Below are 20,663 nucleotides of genomic sequence, written 5' to 3'. Positions count from 1 at the left end.
CAACCATCTCCGAGAGGTACCTGCAGGCGGCCCGGCCAGGCACCCGCGGAGGCCCAGACCTACACGAAGGCAGCCCCAGCAAAAGGCGGGCCCCTCAGCCAACCTCCGCCCCCCCCGGTGCCGGGGCTCAGCCGCCGCCGGGCCGAGCCCCACCCGCGCCCCGGCCGCTACCTCCTGGGTCTCCAGCTCGGTCTGGGGCTGCAGCCGCCCCGGTAGCTGCGCGGGGAAGCGACTGCGCGGCAACAGCACCGTGTCCCCGTACTGGGAGTCCTGCCGGCTCTCCGCCGCGGGCTGCCGGCTGCCGGCCTCTGAGGCAGCGGGGCGCGCCCAGCCCCAGGCGGCCCCCGCCCGGGCCCGCAGCCCGGCCCGGGCCAGCGGCGGCGCCCGCCAGACCCCAAACATCTTCCCGGGCTCCCCGCGCCGCGCGCTGGGGCAGCGCTTCCGCCTGCGCCACGGGAAGCGGCGCGGCGGCGGCGACGGGCCGCGGCAAGGGCCGCGCCACGCAGCAACGCGCGTTTCTCTCCCCGCCGCGGAGGCCTCCCGGCGGGCCGGGGGAGCGCTGCGGACCTCCCCGGAGCCGCGGGGATTTGAGGCGTTTCGAGATAATTTTGTAAAGGCGGCGGGCGCCCCGTTGACGCGATCGGGGCGAGTTCTGGGAAGCTCCGGAGAAGGGGCTGGCGCGGAGGCCGCGGGGCGGGCGGCGCCTGCAGAGGCGGCGGGGCGGTGCGGGCAGGGAGCTCCCGGCGGCGAGGGCTGGCCGGCGGGGCTTGGACTTCGGCTTGGGTTACTTCATCGCCTGGCGAGGGGGCCTGGAGGGAAGGTTGCCGGCCCGCTCCGAGCGCCCCGCACGCTGCCGGTGCCCGACGACGGGTGGGCGGACAGGGAGGGAGGGTGGGGGGCAGGAAACCTCGATCGCCGGAGGAGTGTAAGGGAGGCTGCCGAGCTCCGGGGCAAGCGAGGCTGGAGACGGTGAGTTAGCTGTCGCGACAGCAGGGAGAGCTTCTCCTGTCAGCTGCGGCCACCTGTGTAACGTTGTGCGGTGCTCGACGAAATGCTTTAAGAGATTAAATGCATTACCGTTTAGTTACACGGGCTGGGCTGCGCTGCACTGCCGGAATCCTGATGACAAGAAAATCAGGAGCCGGCGTTTTTTTGTGGGGAGTTTTTTTGTGGGCTTTTTGTTTGTTTGTTTTGGTTTGTTTGTTGGTTGTTTTTTTGGGTTTTTTTTTGGGGTTTTTTAATGCAAACTCAAAAAAAGGCCTCGAATCACGTCAGTGAAATGAGGTAGGGCAGCCCTTTCCCATTGGAAGTCTACAGGTGACCAGCAGTGCGACCCAGGCATTCCCACTCCGAGTCCTAACCTGCCTCGGCTGGGTAAATACTGTTTCCTTGCGCTATGTAGAATGAAAAGTTTATCTTTTACTAGATGTGAGCCAGAGTTTATTGTAAAGAAACAGCGAGCTCTAGTCACTTGGGCTTTGAAGAGTTAAGAGGAAGAAAGTCATAGGTTAGCACTTGTGTTTGAAGGCGGTCTGCGGATGATGGCCGTTTTGTCCTTTCATCAGGTGAAACTATAACTTTGGAAAATGGGTGTTTGCAGAAGACACACTGTGACAGCAACATCAACGAATCCTTCATACTTGTTTTGATAAATTAATTGTAGCCATCGTGTAATAGTTAAATATTTCAGAGTTAAAAGGCATGATAAGAACTGGAGAACTCATTTATTTTAGTAGGTATCAGAGCAAACTGATCTGTCAAGTTGAAAGCATATTCAACAATTTGGTTGCTAGGCTAGGAGAAAGGATGGATGGTCTTTGGAGGACAAGGTGTGTTTTGAAAATAATATGCAAATTTAAATTGAGGGATAGTTGCTTTGCAATCTTTGTAAACTGTACAGTTTTGTAAGAGTGAAACTTGTTTGTCCAAAGCAAGCAGTATATTCTTGAGTGTACTTTGTAAATATACATTAGACAATGCCCTCATTGGAGAGAATGTGCCATAAACTTCTAAATAAACTAGGTAGTTTGTGATCAAAACGTTACACAAATGAGAAACTTATGGCCAACTAGCACACACACTTACCTAACCAAAAAAAGTCAAACACACCAGAAAATATGCCACACAGGAGATGCAGCCCTGTAAAAATTTAAGGCACCTTTTGCAGTAATAACATATTTTGCAGTTCATTAGTTAGTTCTGTATTGGGGAGAAGGAGGTGTTGAATGTCCCATTTCGGTTTCTCTTAAAAATCTTGGTTTTCATAAGAATATTTTAATTTTAAGGTTTGTTTAGAGACTTCAGGTACAGGTTCACTACAGAAAGAAAGTATACTTGTTTGTCTTTAAGAATGTCCAAGAAAAATGTGCCCAAGAAGCACCTTGGGTTAAGATTCAAGAATGTAAGATAATATTTCTGTAGCGTTTTCGGAGTCTTTTAAAACTTTACACAAACGTTTAATAAATCAAGCCTTTAAAACAGTTAAGTTTAACCTTATTTTATGAAGCGGAAAAAAATGTGAAGTAAAAGGCCAAATGAAGAACGAGAAGCTGAGCATAAAATCTTAATTTTCTGAGCTCAATTCTTTAACCCAAAGTTCCCATCTAATATGCTGATTTTTTTTTAAATCTCTTAAAAGTGCTTATATTCCAGATGTTTTCGGTATGGAATGAACTACATTCAATTTTCCTTCCTGTTAACTTGTTTCACATGATGGCATATACTTTAAATAGTATCTGTCTTCCTATGCTCTTAAGAGCCGGGTTTTTTTGCCACAAGGTAGCATTTCCAAAATTTTCTCTGTAACCATTCTTACCACTCCAAGATCGCTCACGTGTGCACTTTGGGTGTGGACCTTCTCTACTTTACACGACTCCAGGGCACTTTGCTCCCATCCAGGAGCGATAAATAATAATTAACAGTAGCGGCTGCACTTTTTGAATGTACTTATACAATCAGTCTACTCTTTCAGCTTCAGGGATTTTCTGACTTTTGAGATACTCATGCAGTGCCTCTAAAAGGCTGAAAAGTTTCTGCACCAGCTAAATCGGGAATTTTGATATGCTGTTTGCCTCTGCTGTAAACAGATGTGAACTTGAGGCCATATCAATATCATCTACAGTAGCTAGCCTTATCACCTCGTTATATTACACTTATATCTACACGAGTAGATTTCTCAAGCAAGAAGGGAAAGGTGTTGTATAACACCTCCTACCCCTTATGCAATACTTGCTGCAATTGCTGGTGGTGCTGATTGTGAGGGAAGCCCAGTATATCGTCTTCAATGGGGTGGGTAAGGAGTGTCCTGGCTGCGGCTGGGAGAGGGTTAATGTTCGTGAGCTGGGAGGGGCACAGCTGAGTGCCGGGCCCTGATCGGGCACTGGAGCAGTCCATCTCGTGTGACGTTCTGCGGGGTAGATAAAGGAGGTGGGTTCGCGCTCCCTTCCGCCCTTCTTGGTGGGATCTTCCCCCTCTGGGGTCGGTCGGCGAGCAGCGCTGTTCTGTGTTACCCGTTTGGACTTTCCGTTACTGTTCTGTTTTATTACCACCACTAAACTGTTTTCTTCTTATTTATTTATTTATTTCAACCCACGAGCTGTCCCTGTGTTCCTCCGGTCTCCTCCCGCGCTCAGCGGGCAGTGACCAGCTGCTGGCAGAATTCAGACCACGACAAGGAGTTCCTCTGTATTTCTTCCAGCTCTGTGCTGAAGTGTTTATGCTTGGAAGCACGTCACACGTGTGAGCCCAAACCAGAAACCATGAAAACTACACAGATAGAAAAAAACCTGACAGGAAAACATAAAAAGCAATTAGCTCGGCGTTTTAAAGCGTAAGGTGTGGTTCCCAGTACTTCCTCCTCCCGAGGTGGATAAAAGCTGGGAGGAATGGGTGGTTGCTTACCTCTTGCAAGAATGATAGCTATTCTATTTGGGAACCGGAGGCACAGTGAATCACACTGGTGTGTGCTGGGGAGCAGATGAGAGGAGGAAGGAAGATGTAATAGATTTCCTTAAAGAAATCAAGAGAAGCTAAAGAAATACAGAAAGGATGGTAAAATTTACATGAACAGACTTTTGCAAATGAGTGCAGTGGTTTTATATCATTGGTCTATTTTGTGTCCATAATTAGGCCATCTACAAAAGCCTATTTTCTGTTTAAACAAATAAAAATATTAAGTAAAGTTGCTCTTGTCATCCTGTCTGGTAGCCTTGTACTTGAGTCTGGCCACAAACCAAATCTGTAGGTTCAGGTCTGAAAAAATGAACTTATGTTCAAAATGTACAAAAAATGAGTACCGTGTACCTGAAAGGGAGGTTGCAGAGAGCTGGGGATGAGTCTCTTTAACCAAGTAATAAGTGATAGGACAAGAGGTAATGGCCTCAAGTTGCACCAGGGAAGGTTTAGACTGGATATTAGGAAGCATTTCTTTCCAGAAGGGGTTGTTAGGTGTTGGAATGGGCTGCCCGGGGAGGGGTGGAGTCCCCAACCCTGGAGGTGTTAAAGAGTTGGGTTGACATAGAGCTGAGGGATATGGTGTAGTTGGGAACTGTCAAAATTAGGTTAATGGTTGGACTGGATGTTCTTCAAGATCCTTTCCAACCTGGATGATTCTGTGATTCTGTAGACCACACTTCTTAACTTTTATGGTAAAGAGTTTCTGCTGCTGCTGTTGTCATTCTTTAACACCAGGTTTTATTTCGTGAGGAGAACTAGGTTCACTGTCAGAGAGCATGGATATTTGAAAAACCTTGTCTAAAATAGCTTTATATCCCTGTGTTTGTTAAGTGTATTAAAAAAGTCTGAGCTCACTTCGTTATTACTCACAGGCAGTAACCCACTTTCCCCTTCCTATTCAGCTTAAACTGTATCTGTTCGGAATGTTACATAAAATATTTTCCCTCTTGTCTTCTGAGGTGTGTACAAACTCACTTTTTTTTTCTTTTCAGCGTTCAGTATGGCTTCTCCAGCTCTACTCATGCGTGTGGTCGCCTCTGCATATTCTGTCGCGGAAAAAGCTGCAACAATTGTTCGAAATGTAATGGCTACAGGAGATCTAGGGGTAGTGGAGAAGGTATTACTTTTACTTTGTTCCAATTTAATTTCTCTCATTTATGCTGAGTTAGATACAGGTAAAAGTGGTACTTTTGAAGATCAGCAACCGGGGAAGGAAATACAGACCTCAGTGCTCTGATACAAGAACTATTCCTTATTAAAAGATTAAAAGTGCACTGGAGAAGTGTCTTTTAACCAGTATTTCTAAAGAATGTTTAGACACTTAAAAGAAACATACTGTAATTTTGTCCTGATACCCCTCACAAAATACAAGCTTTGGATAGCAAGTCAGAATTAATAATAATGAATCTTTCCCATAAACTTCCATACCTATATTCTAACATCTGTAGTACGTCTTAACTTTCTGTGCCCTTGATGAATTTTGGATTAGGATAAATCAGTGTTTAGTTTCTTATAACAAAAATAATCTTAGATTTTACTGTAAATCACAGGCTTCACAATAAATTTGGAGCTTCAAATTTAATTTTAAATAGAAAACAGAAATGAAATTACAGTCATCTGCATGAAGTTCTTAATTTGCTGTGAATTAGTAAACTGCACTGATCAGCCAGGATCTTTCTTTTGACTATAATACTAGAATTAGTGGAATTAACTTCTAAACTTAATTCTAGCTTTACAGGTATGTCACAATATTATGGACTGCATAATGTTATTTTTGTTCTTTACATTGAAGTAATTGCTGGTATTTACATTTTTCTGATAGTAAGCACTTTCAGCCAGTTGTGAAGAAAAGCCTGATCTTGTATGACTTTTATTGTCACTTCAGACAGTAGATGCAAAAGGAAAGTTGCCTTTTTTCCCCATTAGGTCAGTTAAATTCACCACTACAAAAACATTTGCAAGTTTTTCTTATTCTCCTTTTTTGTTTTGTTTTGTTTTTTTTTTTCCCCCCTAAGCAATTAAGATGAAGTGTATGGGAGAGAGAATTAAAAGAACCCTGGATAGTAATGGTCTGTGTTTTCAGAACTATTTAGATTCATAGCAGGATTCTCAGACATGTAAAATATATTCTGCCACATAGCCTGCTTTAGGTTCTTTGAAAAACCAAAGCAGCTGCACTACAAGAAAGCCTTAAAATACTTGCATCTGGAGGTACAATGAAGGTACTGTCTGTACTTTGATTGATTGATCAGTTATTTTTAAATGCATAAACAATTTTCATTAGGCTTATTTTTTTAAGAGTCCAGCAAGGTTAAGGTAGTTTTAACTAAAACTAAATGCTGGCTTTTATCCATTTAATTCAGTTTCACTTTAGAAAAAATGCATGTGTGTTAATATTATTTCCCAGTAAATCAGAAATGCATTGCTCAATCATTTTCTAATATAATAAAACAAGTAAATGAACACATTTTAAGCTCTGTAACCAATTACATAACTGTAAATACAGTATAACAAAAATCATCAAAAGTAACAGAGGTGGTTGGTGAAGAAAGAGGAAGAATGCAAGAGAGACAGCCTGTATGTGCCTCTCTGCTTTACAGTCTGGAGGGAAAAGATGCACAAGAACAGAAAGTGCTGCTTCTCATTGTTCATCCTCTTTCTGCAGTCAGCAAACATCAAGACCAATTCCAACTGGCATTACTTGAAAGCCATAGAAAAGCTTGGAAGACAATATTTCACCTCTTCCCTCAACACACTGACCTCCCATGCATTTATCTAGATAGAAAAAATAGTTCAAGGATGCCTGAATTTTTAGCTAGCTCCTCCCCTTCCTCCCTTGAGGTCCAGAGATTTCTTTACCCCAGTCAACTCTAAGCTCTCCACCTATATTGCTTCTCCTTGTAGCATTTTTTTTTCCCCCGAATTGGTAAATAGACATTTTGCCCAGCCATTCTTACATTATTGATGACTGTTTTGAAGAACTACATTATACTGTTGTATTAGGTGGATGTCCTGGAACTAATGACATTCTCTGAAATAACTTGATCTTTCTCAGTCTAAACTTGGTACCAAATTTATTAGGGGATGAGATGGAAACTTCAAAGAAAAATATTAACTTTCAGATAAATAGGCAATTGGATAAGGGACAGACTAGGTTTTTGAGCATGCAGAAATAATGCAGAACCCATTACAAGATTCTAAGCAGAATATTTTATTCCTATGGCTAATTTCTGTAGCTGTAAAACAATTTTCATGTTGTCACCAAATAAGATACAAGCAGATAAAATAAAATTTTTGATTCAGCTAAGATGCAAATCCTTGGATAAACTGGCTTTCTTAATTCCTATGCTAACAACACGAATATTCCTTACTGGGATTCTGTCTCTGGACCTAAAGGGCTCCTCCATTCATAGATACATGAAGATTAAGGCAAGAAAGTATTAATAAATTGCCCACTTCCACTGTATAGCAAGTTACTAATGTTTAAGAAGAAATTACTGTAACCCATCTGGCAACGTATGTTTGGCAACATTGCATCTTTGGGGAAGGCTCTCAGTCATTGTTTCATGTCATCTTGAGACACCAAATCCACTATTGCCTCTGTGGTATTTTTGTTGGCAAAAATGTATGGGTGTTACTGTCCAGTTCAATTCTACTGGTTAGCTTCTGGCCCGTCTTGGTCTTTCCCTGCTAGCCTAAGGAACTGCTCAGTTTTTAGAAGTTTATACATCATGATTGTTTCCATTAGTATTTTTTTAACAAGACAGATTAATTGGATCTTTAAATCACCTTCCCTGTATTTCTCCTGTTTCCTAATATGCTATGTCTCTTCAATGAGCTTTAAAATATTTTTTCCTGTTAACATCTTAATTTTTGCTTTCTCCTCTTCTTGTATTATGTATGGGTTCATACTTGTATTAATTTATTCTGTACATAGTGTAGTATTTGCAGAAATACGTACTCAGTGCAATTGCACCACTGCATGAGAAGAACATGTCATATAAATATTGTTCTAATATCATACCTTAGCTCTGGGGTGTACAGGGAAACTCTGCTTCTTTCAGTTTTCAGCCTGCCTCTCAAGATCACCTACTAGGTTGATGATTTATCCAATTAGACTTCTTTTTCTTTACAAGGTAGATATTCAGAGTGACATATGGGCCATTGTACTGGTGGTGGTGGTGCTTTTTGAAATACACAAATTCCCATCCATCCTTTGACAGACTGGAGCCAATGACTTGCAGACCAAAGCTGACCGACTGGTACAAATGAGCATTTGTGCTTCCCTGGCACGGAAGTTTCCCAAGGTGACAATCATAGGAGAAGAAGTAAGTAACTAGTTTGTTTCATACTAACAATTTAACTTGCAGTAATTTGCAGTGGAATTTGCTTTGGCAGGTTTTACAAAATCATGTGGGCTTTTTTTAAAAAGAAAAGTATTTCAAGCCCATTTCATTTTTCCATTGCATTGGCTCTGTCAAGTAAGCTGCAAGCAAATCCACAGTTCTAAGGCAAATTGAGGTGAGTCCAACATCTTTTTTCTAACAATTTTGAGAATCCTTTTGTTAGGAACTCCCTACCGATGAGGTAACTGAGGAATTAATTGAAGACGGCCACTGTGAAGAAATACTAAAGAAAACTTGTCCTGCTCAGTACACAGGAATTAAAGAGGAAGAGGTAATGTGGTAATGTTATACATATGTCTTCATATTTTACACTATATATTACTTACGGATTTTAGTTAAGAATGTATTAAGAAGAAAGGTTACTTCATTGTTGCCAGTTTTTCTTTTTGATTTGAAAACTGAAATGTAGTCATGAGAATCGCACCTCCAGAGCTGGAAATGGTGCATATCCCTGTGTGCAATAATGGGAAATGGAAATTTGTGTCTTATAACTTGTGATTCAAATTAATTTGGAAGGAATCTACTTTAGACATAAGTAATTTCCATGTTCAGTTTAAGCCTTCATATCTCTATTAAGATATTTGCTGAGAAGTTCCAGTCAGTTTTTAAGCCTTTTTTGTGTAAGATACAATTGTAGGCTTCAGTCATATTATAATGTTAAAAATTTGAATCTCTTTATTTCCTTACTGCCATAAGAAAATAAAAGCACTAAAATAAAATATATACTCTGCATGGTAATTTACATGATTGGTATTTGTTAATTTGCCTTATTTTTTTATTTTCAAAGCTTGTAATATGGGTTGATCCCTTGGATGGAACTAAGGAGTACACTGAAGGTTGGCTTCTCTTTTAAATCTTCTGATTCAAACAAATTATAGCAGTGTAATAAAGCAGCACGTACATGTAGGTAGTTTTATGATAGAAGTTACATACAATGTTGTTTCATAAGGTTGATGTTGTTTCTGTACTTTCTGAGTTCTATGGATTTTTTTTAATCATTCCATTCAGTTCTAACCGGTATTGAATATTCCTGATGGACTACTGAGAGCCCACCAGTTTTTATCATTTCAGGGAGCAAAGGGCTGCCCTTGATTGCTGGCAGGTTGTCTTAAGCTTTTAGTCAAACTTACAATTTTGCATATACTTTGAATTAAGGGAGGAAATCTCCCATTCAAACAGGAATATGCTCAATTATATTTACATCCTTCTCTTCAAACAACCCAAATACCATAGCTGTATTTGTAGACCTTTCAAAATAAAACATCTTCCTGCAAATCATAATTCTTCAGTTGTGGGAATAAACTCTTTTCAGCAAAGCCTAATTTGTGTCCATAGAAAAAGACCCTAAAACGAAGGAAAAAAAAAAACACTCCAAAACCAGTATGCTGAAACCTCACTTTAGCCTCCTGCTACATCTTTTAGTCGACTAATGTGAAATCTTTTAGGCAGATTTTTTTTTTTCCTGTTTTCAGGGAAAGAGAGGTATAACTGTCAACAAATTGCTAGGTTTGAATATCAGTAAAGAATCTACACCACAGTTATAGATAATGTCATTGTATACTGCTATTTAGTTGTATCTTTAAATTTCTTTCTCATTATTTGTTAATTATAACATAGTTCTATTAAGAGAATTCTATCTGGGACATTTTTTTTCAGACTTCAAGGCTAAATGATTAAAAAAATTGTATCAGCCAACCTATTAACACCTGAAAATCTTGATTAGTGTTTGCATTTTTAAGATACCATGCTGCATATCAATTTGTGGACTTCTGTTGAGGGTTGATCTTTTTATATATATATACTTCCCCTTTTTCAAGGATAACTACATTAATATTATTTCTGTACAGGTCTCCTTGACCACGTAACAGTTCTTATTGGAATTGCTTATGGAGGCAAAGCAATAGCAGGAGTTATTAACCAGCCATATTACAACTATGAGGTATTAAATGCATTGATTTGTTTAAAAGCATTAGGTAATTTCTGTCACTCCTAAGCCATTTCTAGTTAGCACACTTTGAACTGAAAAGCAGTGTGTAGTGGAGTTAATGTTGTAATATAAGGTGGTGTTGTTTTTATTAAATATACACAATTTTGAATGTTGGTTTCCAGGAACTGGATCTCAGGCATCTACCAACAGACATACTGAATCCTGAGGCTTGTGTAATACACTAATACAGTATATATTATATATATTCTGTACATATTACTACAGTACATGTAAAGTACATACTGTAAACCAAGTACAAATTGGTGGTTTTGCAGTCTTTGCTATAAATTCTTTAGTGAATCCATGCAATAGCTGCATTTGGGATGTGTGGAAACTGCCATAAATCTGCAGCCCTAAGTAACGAAGCATACCTGTCACTGACAGCTGGGTTAGAGCATATCATGCCAGGTTTCAGGTGTTAAGTCTAGGATGTCCAATCTACAGGCATTTACGCATGTTTGGAGATTATTTCAGTATTGTCTGTGAGGGGGGGAAAAAACCTCATGATGCAGTGTGATTAATTAAACTTACTAGAATTTAAAGAAAAAGCTCTTGAGCTGATGTAATGCACATCATCACTGACTCTGTATGTTCTGTGTGATAGGTATGATGAAACACTTAAAATTACAAGACATTTTCAGTTACAGATTGTGCCTGAATTACATAAATATACAAATATTAACTTGTCAGTCATTGGAGGCAGGATGTAGTGCACCATCACAATGTCACAGATAAGAAAATGGTAAATGATGTCATTGCCTTAGAGGGAAAGAGAGCCAATTTCTCACTCTGGGCTCTACAGTAGTTCTTAAGTATCATGATTTAAATGTATAACCCAGTATTAATATTATACTCTCTGTGTACATTTTTCATAGGCAGGAACTGATGCTGTGTTGGGCAGGACAATCTGGGGAGTCCTGGGCATGGGTGCCTTTGGATTTCAGCTCACAGAAGCACCTGCTGGAAAACACATCATCATTACCACCCGTTCTCACAGCAGTACCCTGGTAAATGACTGCATCAGTGCCCTAAACCCAGATAGCATCATCAGAGTTGGAGGAGCAGGAAACAAGGTATGAAAACTCCAAATCTTCTGTTTTTACCGGGAGGTGGTACCTTTGGAAAAAGAAAAGGAATTTAAAAAGAAATAATTTGCTTACTTGCATGAATGTATGGAAGACTTCCTCTTCCTCCCCAGCACAACTTCTCTTCCTGGCATTCAGTCTGCTGTGAGGTGGTAGAGAGAATTTGGTACAGGTGTATTTGTAACAGTGGCCATGCTGGTCATGGCTGAGGTCCATCTTCCCCAGTATTCTGTTTCTAGGGGAGAAAATAAAAAGTTATAAGACCAGAATGACTAAATGGGAATTCAATTCAATCACAATTATTAGACATTTCCTCCTGTTCATGTTAATACAATTATCTAGCAGCACACATGAAAGGATAACAATAGAAGCATACAGCGATATTTCCTTTGCAAAACTTCTTTGCATATGGGGAATACTCATTTGCTGCAGATTTTGAAGCTTAATTTTGTCATGGCTGTTGAAAACAGACCTTCCAATCTCTTTTTTCCAACGTGTGCAAAGTCCAAAATGGCACCAAAACAACATGGAGATAGTTTCCACTTCATTTTTTTAGTACTTGCACAAGATGGAAATTCTTGTTTCTGAAACTTCATCCTATAGACTGTATTTATATCAATGAAAAATAGATCATTCAGAACAGTAATACAATATAACTTTCTAAATCTTAGTATAATTTCTTCTAATATCAGAAAGAAATGGCTGGTGTTCCTTTTCTGACCGTAAGTACGTAGAATAAACTGATCTAATCCCTGTTTCCTGGTATTATTTTTAGCCGTCTCTAAATGCCTGTATCCTTTTAATGATTGCCACTCTCTATTCATAACAGATCATTCAGCTTATAGAAGGCAAGGCATCCGCTTATGTATTTGCCAGTCCTGGGTGCAAGAAGTGGGATACATGTGCACCTGAAGCTATTCTGCATGCTGTGGGAGGTAAATTAATAGCATTCAAAAATTCCATGTTAAGTGAAACTGCATCAATTTAAAGTTATTTATATTTTTAATAGAAAAACAGAATTTCCAAAGATGTGTTTGGAGACAAAATGAAGTACGTATGTATTTTTAAATAGTCACAATTCATGAGGAGCTTTGAGCCCTTAGAAATCAACAATATCTCCAAAGGGACAGCAAATAATGCTCTGGAAATCACGATATTATCTGTTTTGCCCCGGACTAATACAGTCAGTAAGTGTCAAATAATTAAAAAAGCCAAACTCTGAAATTTTGGGTATATTAATTTTAATGTTTTCAAAACAAATTTTTTTTTTATTGGCTACACAGTAAAATCATGCTGTCCTACTAACTGGATATAGTAATTTATTATTAGTAACATATTATGTAATATGTGGACATTGAATACTTCAAAACAACAAAAATAGGCCAAACATGCAGTTGTTTCTTGGATGTACAAATTCCAAAATTAAGTTACTCATATAATTCAGTGAAATTAGTGGTCTCCAGTCAACATAAGCCACTTCACCTTTCTAGGGGGTAAGGGGTTAGAGAAGTTATGAAAAGTCTCACTGACAAGAATTTGAATGTAAGTGTTATTATTATAATAGTTTTTCTGCTGTTCATGTTGATAGACCTTTTACCACCATACACTAAAATTGTGGGGCTTAATGTCCCAAATTCTGTCAAGCAGGGATAAGAGGCTTCATAATGACGTTATTCAACTCCTTTCAGTCTCTAGTGTTGATAACTGGGATGGCTTTAAACAGGTTAGCTCAGGCACAAAAAACCCAAGCAATCTGGGGCAGCACACTGCTGTATTTAGCTGTAGGTATCACGTGGTTAAATTAACTTTCATAGAGATCTGTGTTGCTCTTGCTAAGTGATTTCTAGAAACTCACTTAAAACCAGCTGGGGTATTTCTACATTATGTTAGAGTTGGTTGTATAGACTTACTCTGGCTTTTACTTGAACTGAGGATTTTTCTTTCCTTCTTTTCAATAGTCAGTGTAAAAACTACTCAGGAAGCATTTTAATTAATCTGTAATAAAGATGTTGTTTTCCTTTTCCTGAAACACAAGGGATGTTAAGTATTGCTGAAAGAAAATAAAACCATTAGTTATTTGATTTCAGTTAATAAAAAACTGTTGCACTTAAACTAGGAGCAGAGATACTTCACATCTGATGACAGGCATGTGTATGCCAAAGCCTGTCTTTTTTTCGTTATAACACTTGTACTAATAAACAGATTATCTCTCTCTGACTCCTGTTTGATGGAATATTTTTTTCTCTTTTTTGCAGGCAAGATAACTGATATCCATGGAAATTCATTTCAGTATAACAAGGAAGTGAAACACATGAATTCAGCTGGGGTCCTTGCCACTTTGAGAAATTATGACTATTATGCCAGTCGTATTCCTAACACCGTTAAACAATCTCTTGTGCCTTAAAGCAGTAAAGCACCTTTGCTTGGCCTGGAAGGCCAAGAAAGTGAGCTTGGAGAAAAAGAAAAGATAACTGAGCTTGAAATTTTGTTTTATAGAATCTGAACTGAATTCTTATGTGAAGTTGTTCAATAATTTCAAAATTACATGCAGAATCTCTAGGTATGTTTTGGATTGGAGTGTTTTGCTGTGTTTAGCAGACAACATCACAACAGTCACTTTCATTCAGTAGTTGTTTACCATATTCTTTTGGGAGTATTCATTCTGTGTGACTGTCCTTTGTGACTGTACAAAGTCATATAAATAACACTACCATCCAAAAATCATCTTAATATTCGGGCACAAAATTATGTTAAGTCATTTACCTGATCTTGCTTGATGTTTTTTGTCGCATGTAGTCAGTAAGGGTTTATTGTGTTAAATACAAATGGACTAAAAATTTGCCTGGATGGATTAGCCCCCTTATTATAAAGTTGACAGTTTTGATTCTTAGAAGTGAATCTTTGAATTTTTCAATCTGCACTTGGTTTCGGGATGACCAGGATTGCTGTTTGTGATGAGTTGGGTTGTCTGAGTTTCGCAGGAGCCAAGACACAGTCCAGCTAGGCCTCCGGTGCCTGCCATAGGGGTTCTCACTGGATCCATTGAGAATCAGGGAAGCGTTAATACAGTGGTGTTCAGGCCACCTCACTTGAGGAGAACCCAAGGAAACTGCAACACGGGGAGGAGTTCCCAGCATCTCTCTGATGATCTGAAATGCCTCTGTCAGGGTCTGTGTCACCTCAGTCTTGGAGAGCTCTGGGCATCCTAGGTCATTTTGTCATACATGGGCACAACAGAAATGCCAGAACTTGAAATTTTACACGTCCAAATTTTGAGAGAAACAAAGTCCAGGTGCCGCTCCAACAGCCCCAGGAGCTGAGGAACCTGACACTACAAATTTCCCCTCCTGTGGATCATAGGCATGTTAGGGGACGGGAGAGACCAGGGGATAAGATCATCTGAAATGAACTTAATAATTGAAGACCCTATTTCAGTCAGCTTTCCCATAGGTGTGGGGGTTAGGAAATCAGGATTCAACTGTTCAGTCCATTTGAACACAAAAGAGAACAAGTAATAAATTACAAATGACTAGCTAAAATTACCAGCCAAAACAGATGAAGTCTCTTCAAGCTGAATTTAGGGTTCTGAGTATCTTGAACCAGTGGGGCCCCATGTACTTTGTTTTCTCCAGATTTTGTGACCCAAGTCCCTTACCCTCAAATTAAGGAGTTTTAGGGCCCCCCTTTTCCATAACAATGTGACATGCTGAGGCATGCCATGAATTGATGTCAGTTTCAATGGACAACACATAGTTGTGTTTTTCGTCCTCTTCTCTATGTGGATAGAAGAGTGGCATATGTTGGGTTCTCAGGCTTGTGGTATTGGGGAGGGTGCTTGACCTTGGCTGCTTGCTTGCATAAAGACTGAATGCCTTAGCTCTCCCAGCATAATTTTTTTTGTCTTCGCTTCTTCTGACACTATGGATGGCAAAGTAGCCTGCAAGTTGCCTTGCACCCATTCTCACTTCCTCCCTGCCTGCAAGATTAAGTTCTCCAAATAACTACCCTCTTGGTCCACTTAAACCATGTTTAAGCTAGCACTGAACTTCAAGATAGAAAACCCCTATGTTTTCCATAGAGAAGAAAATGTCAAAACACAGTTTTCAACAGTGTGTTCAAGTTACTTTTTTCTCCTTTCATCACACAAGGTATTTAACAACTCTAATTTGCTTAAGAGCCGTTAGATTAGATCCTTTCCTCACAGTAGGGTAACACCAATATGACTTCACTGGTTTAAAGCTGGCTCTATTTCCAGCAAACAGGAACATCTTGACACGAAAAGATATAAACAAGGCAACTCTTGCTAAAGTCTCTCCATGTGCACACATGGAAAAGGATCTGAGGAAGCTCTTTCCTTAGTGAGATCATCTTATCATAACATTTACAGATAAATTAGCAAGATTATCACTTGCCTCATTCTATCATCATCAGCTGGTACATAATGCTATCATGACACTGGATTAAAGCTGCATATGTAGGAATAACGCATGCTTCTATGCCTTTAATCTATAGCCTACCTTTCTTCTCCTTCCTCAGGCGCATGACTAGTAAGGCACGCAAGACAGATTCAGCCTGCTTTAATTAGAGCCTTCTTCATATTTTGACTCATTATAAATTGAATCATTCCACATATTGATTGTGACTGAATTTTGAATCACGTAGCAAGTATTGGATTAATCTAATTTCACTGCCTCAGTTATACATAATTCTCACCTTTTTATTGGCAGGATTCTCAGATATGCATTCTTTAGTATTCCCATCAAAATCTGCATATGAATTTGCAAAACACATCAAGATAAAATGTAGAATGACTTTGACAACACAAAGCCTACCATCGTCTTTCCATGTAATCATTGAAATAAAGTCGAGCACAGAACCCACTGTTAGTAATCTTCATCTATGTCTCTGTATCCTTATTTTCATCTGAAACTTCCTATGCGTTTGAAAATTTCCTCAGCATAAGCCCCTAATTCTGCTGTAATTTATCTCTCTGTTCATTTACAGCTGCCTCAGTGGGAGTAGAACTCACGTGCCATACACCAGCTTCTACCCAATGTAAAGCGTAAAGACGCTTATGTATGGAACCACTTTCCATGCTGACAGAAGCTGTAAAACTGCCAACACGGGAGAATGTTAAGGAAACTTTAAATAAACGGCAGCAACAGGAACCAAGGATAAAAGCCAGAACACAAGGTGCAGTCATGCTCTGGCTGCACGACCACGGCCTCAGCACCAGCCCACCAGTCATGCATTTGAGAATTTCTCTTGCTAGCACATTAGGTGCTAAAATACCATCTAGAAAATAGACTGGGGAAAAAAAAAAAAAAAAAAAAAAAAAGCACAGTGACACTGCATCGTCCTTGTAAAAATGTGAACTTGAGTGTGCCTCCTGGTGAAAAACTGCTGACACAGTGTTTTTGTAACTCATTCCAAGACTAGTTTGACGCATCTGCAAAATCTGCACGTCTGTGAGGAGCGTAACAAAGAATATTCTAAATCAGATGGGTTAAACCACTGTACTCAGACGTGTCGGTACACGTTGCACCGGTTGATTTGCTCGTATCATTACATGCCGTAGAGGGACTGAAGCAGCCTTTACGGCTGCTGCCAGCTCACGAGTTTTCACACTTAACTCCCGCCGAGCTGTCGGCAAGGCTCTGCCTAATCGCCGGCGCAGCTGTGACAAGGGAAGCCCCGCTGAGGGGCCGCCCGGACTCCACCGAGCGCCCTCACTACCGGCAGCCTCCCGCCCGTCCGCCTCGGGCCCGGACTCCAGCGGCACCGACCGGCGGCGGCGCGCGCCGGAAGTCGTGGGGGGGCGGGGCAGGGGGCGGGGCCTGCGGGGGGGGCCCCTGCCGCGCTGGCGCCGCCGCGCGCCCCGCCCCGCCCTCTCCTTTGGTTCCGGCGCGGCGCCGGTGGGTGACGGCCGGGATGGCGGCGCTGAGCCTCACCGTCAACGCGGGGAGTCCCCCGCTCGGTAAGCGCGGGCCGGGCCTCGCTTTCCTCTCCGCTCCCTGGGGGCCCGGCGGGACGCTGTCCCCTCCCCTCCCCTCGCCGTCCGCCTGCCTGGCCGTGCGCGGGGCGCGTGGCCGCCGTGTTGCATCATGCGGCGCCGCGCGCCGGTGCGGGGATTGGGGATTGTCCCCCCGCGTGCGGGCACGGGCGAGGCGTGCGGGGAGGCCCATGGCTGCCCTTCCCCTGCGGCCCGGCCCGGCCCGGCCCGGCGCCGCTGCAGGCCGGGGCCGTGTGCCCGCCGCGGCCTTGGCACGCGTCCCTGGGGCGCGGGGCGAGCCCCCCCCTCCCGCTGAGGGGGAGCGGTGGGGCCGGTCCCCGGCGGGCAGGGGGCCACGTCGCCGCCGGGGACGGGCCCCCGCGGGGTCCTGCTGGCGCTTGAGGCGCTGAGGAGGCGCCTGCCCGGGAGCCCGGCCCCGTTCGGGGCTCCGCAGCGACTGCTCCGTCGCGCCTGCCCGGCGGGATCGGAGCCGCGATCGGAGCCGGGATCGGGCAGGGCTGGTCCTGCCGCCCGCGGGGCGGCCCCGGTCTCCAGCAGGTTGCAGGTTGCTTTCCAGGAGCTGTTGGGGCGGCGGTGACAGCTGCCGGCACTTCGCGTAACTTACGCTAGAGACACTGAGTCATGGGGAGACCCCTCGGGTGACTTTGCGCGTTGGGGCTAAATTTTCAGGGCAGCCCTAGTTCAGATTGCTCCTTTGTGAGCTCTGCCTAATTGCTGCCATCTTTCGTTCTCAGTTCTAACCCGATGTTAAAACTCGGCTTGTCTGGGGGAGCTGGTTCAAAGTTGCACTGCAATATCTTGCTTTTTCAGTTGCTCGCTGTTCTTCGACGTTATTTTGCCTTTAAAAATGTGAGAGCCTCCTTCATGACGCTTTCTGCCATCTGGAAACAGCCTTTTATGCGTATTCCATATCATTTCTCCATTTTGTTACAACTCTTCAAGATACGTTTTCTTCCCATACTTAGTTTATTGTTTTATTTTTTCATGCTGTTATACCCAAATGCATTTCAGAGTTGAATACAGCTTGCATATGACTGCTGATGTAAGGTTTAATAATATTTAAGTTTTAAATAACATTTCTCTCGAAACTTGTTTATACTGATTTGCTAGAAAAGTTATGATGCAATATGAGCTACGAATAATATGGGTTATGGGGCTTTGGAGGATTCTTTCCTTTTGATAGCTGATGACTGGCATTAGAGATTTAATTCAGGAGATTGCATAATTATATCAGAAATATTGCATATTACAGATGAAACACTTTGGTAAACATTTATATCAAAAAGACAGGCACACATCCTACTCATTCCTACTTTGTACTATTCATCATGGCTATGCACTGGGAAAAGTGTAGTAGCTTTTAATGTCATTAGTATTAATTACATAGCTTGGTGTACATACTTGTAACGTTCAAAGCATTTCCGTGCACATTATTAAAATACTTACATGTCTTACGAACATACTGCGTAAGGGATGTCATCCTGACTTTCACAGGTGGATAACTGAGGGATCCGAAAAGAACCTTGACTTACTGTTGATAAAAGCTTAATGCCATGAGAAGGGTGCAGCTGAGCAGAGGTGAGAGCTAGGGGATTCCTAGCTCCACTGCTTTGTATTTAGGCCAGTGTATTAATAGTTTACAACATCATCTGCCTCGGGTAGTCTGTGCGTTGTTCTAGGGAAGATAAAGTGCACGGCACACTAGGAAGACTGTAACAGGTTAGATGCCTTATAAGACCTAGATTATAGTCCTTTGTCTGGTTTCATTTAAGTAATATTTGCCTGTCCAAAAGCTTGCTGGCTTGCTTCTGAGCAAACCAAAAGAACATAAGCTCCTCTACTTATGCTGAGCAGGCTGAATTTGGACCAGAGCCAATCCAGAAATACAGCCAAGTTAGCTCGGTGCTTTGTTTCAGCTCCTGTGTCGTGCTATAGAGCATTGAGATCAGAGCAGGTTTGCATCAAGCCACTTTGAATATGGGCAGAGCTGTCTTCCAGTTGATGATGTAGCCTGAGAACTTCAATAATTCTTTTATTTCTAGAGGCCGTCCTTTACTGTCACTACAGATGAACTACTTACCCTAAAAACCCTGTATAACCGTCCTGCGCTTTTACATGGATAGAGTTTCTTGGTTTTGAATGGTTAATCTCTTCATAAACGTTAAATCAGGTTAAAGATAGTCTCATTCTTGTTCAGAAAGTACTGATATTTTCAGTAATTGATCTCCTTTGATGCATATGTCAGGGCTGGGATGGAGTACGCTCCCATACTGTTCAATTAAAAGCAATTTGATTATGTTCTCTATATATATTGGGGGACAGGACTAATTTTTACAATACCCTTAGGAAACAAAATGTATTGCTGCTGACACTTGCTGAGCTCACTGCAGGTTACTGTATGCTGGACAAGATCAATTTGAAGCTGTAAGGATTGCCAAGAATAAGAAGCCTCTTGCATATGAGACAACATTGATTTTTTCCCTGGGCAATCTTACTTGAAGGAGCCAGTTCAGTCACCTGGTCCTGTTTGATGAGAAATGCAACTGTTTGGTTGCTACTGTGAAAGATAGTTTTCCTGTAAGAAAGTTCAGTATCTTTTTCTCTTGTTTTTTAAAGGAGCTCTGCTGACAGTGGAGCATGTAAAGCATGATGTTGAAATTTCAGTGGAAGAAGGCAAAGAAACCATCCTCCGTGTGTCCGAGTAAGTGACTTTGCATCTCTCCTTCTAGCTTTGGGTCAGCAGTTTTACAAATCATGTGGTTGTAACATTGACAGTAACCTTTTCAGGTAGGAGGAAGAGAAGGGTACAGTTTTATTCATCACTGCATTACTGATGTCTCTTTGTAGCACAGACAAAACATTTACAATATATTCTAAATTTGATCTTTATGGAAACCTTCTTACTTGCAAGCACTTATGTCCAATTGTTTATGCTGTACCAGTCACTTTATTGTTTAGGTATTTGCCTTTCTGAGATGCCATGGATTATCAAAAGCAAGGACATTTTATATTAGGCAAGACTGGTATACAAGATTCCTTGGACTTGTACATCTGTGGTGGAGTGAATTTTAAAGGTTTATATGTCATTATTTTGGGCTCACTGCTGCCTGTAAGTGAAGGCATGATGTTATCTTAGAAGAGTGCTAATGAACTATGCCGAGCTATCCAGTGTATCCATCTGCATCCGGTAGAAAGAATCTTGGAAATTTTTGTGGAAA

General features: G+C 41.7%; 3 protein-coding genes across 7 annotated transcripts in view; 2 read left to right on the top strand and 1 right to left on the bottom strand.

Moving 5' to 3' along the window:
- IARS2 (isoleucyl-tRNA synthetase 2, mitochondrial) overlaps window positions 1-892 on the bottom strand; it is a 30,038-nt gene extending 29,146 nt beyond the window's left edge. Inside the window, exon 1 of the mRNA XM_074897245.1 lies at window positions 172-892. Within this exon, the coding sequence (XP_074753346.1) occupies window positions 172-402 (231 nt within the window). The 5' untranslated portion in view covers window positions 403-892. The remainder of the gene's footprint in view (window positions 1-171) is intronic.
- On the top strand, window positions 893-16,305 carry BPNT1 (3'(2'), 5'-bisphosphate nucleotidase 1). The gene is made up of 9 exons (XM_074897246.1): window positions 893-969; window positions 4,947-5,071; window positions 8,178-8,282; window positions 8,524-8,631; window positions 9,148-9,196; window positions 10,208-10,299; window positions 11,223-11,420; window positions 12,262-12,367; window positions 13,688-16,305. The coding sequence occupies exons 2-9, from the start codon at window positions 4,955-4,957 to the stop codon at window positions 13,834-13,836; spliced, it is 924 nt and encodes a 307-aa protein (XP_074753347.1). The 5' UTR covers window positions 893-969; window positions 4,947-4,954; the 3' UTR covers window positions 13,837-16,305.
- Window positions 16,306-17,331: 1,026 nt separating this feature from the next.
- EPRS1 (glutamyl-prolyl-tRNA synthetase 1) overlaps window positions 17,332-20,663 on the top strand; it is a 42,293-nt gene continuing 38,961 nt past the window's right edge. For all 5 annotated transcript variants that reach the window (XM_074897244.1, XM_074897241.1, XM_074897243.1 and 2 more), the window contains exons 1-2: window positions 17,332-17,409; window positions 20,062-20,146. In XM_074897244.1, coding sequence (XP_074753345.1) covers window positions 17,364-17,409; window positions 20,062-20,146 — 131 coding nt within the window. In that variant the 5' untranslated portion in view covers window positions 17,332-17,363. The remainder of the gene's footprint in view (window positions 17,410-20,061; window positions 20,147-20,663) is intronic.

This window comes from Athene noctua, chromosome 1 (assembly GCF_965140245.1).
Source record: "Athene noctua chromosome 1, bAthNoc1.hap1.1, whole genome shotgun sequence".
NCBI classification, from domain to species: Eukaryota; Metazoa; Chordata; class Aves; order Strigiformes; family Strigidae; genus Athene; species Athene noctua.
This window is presented reverse-complemented; position numbering and strand designations above follow the sequence as displayed.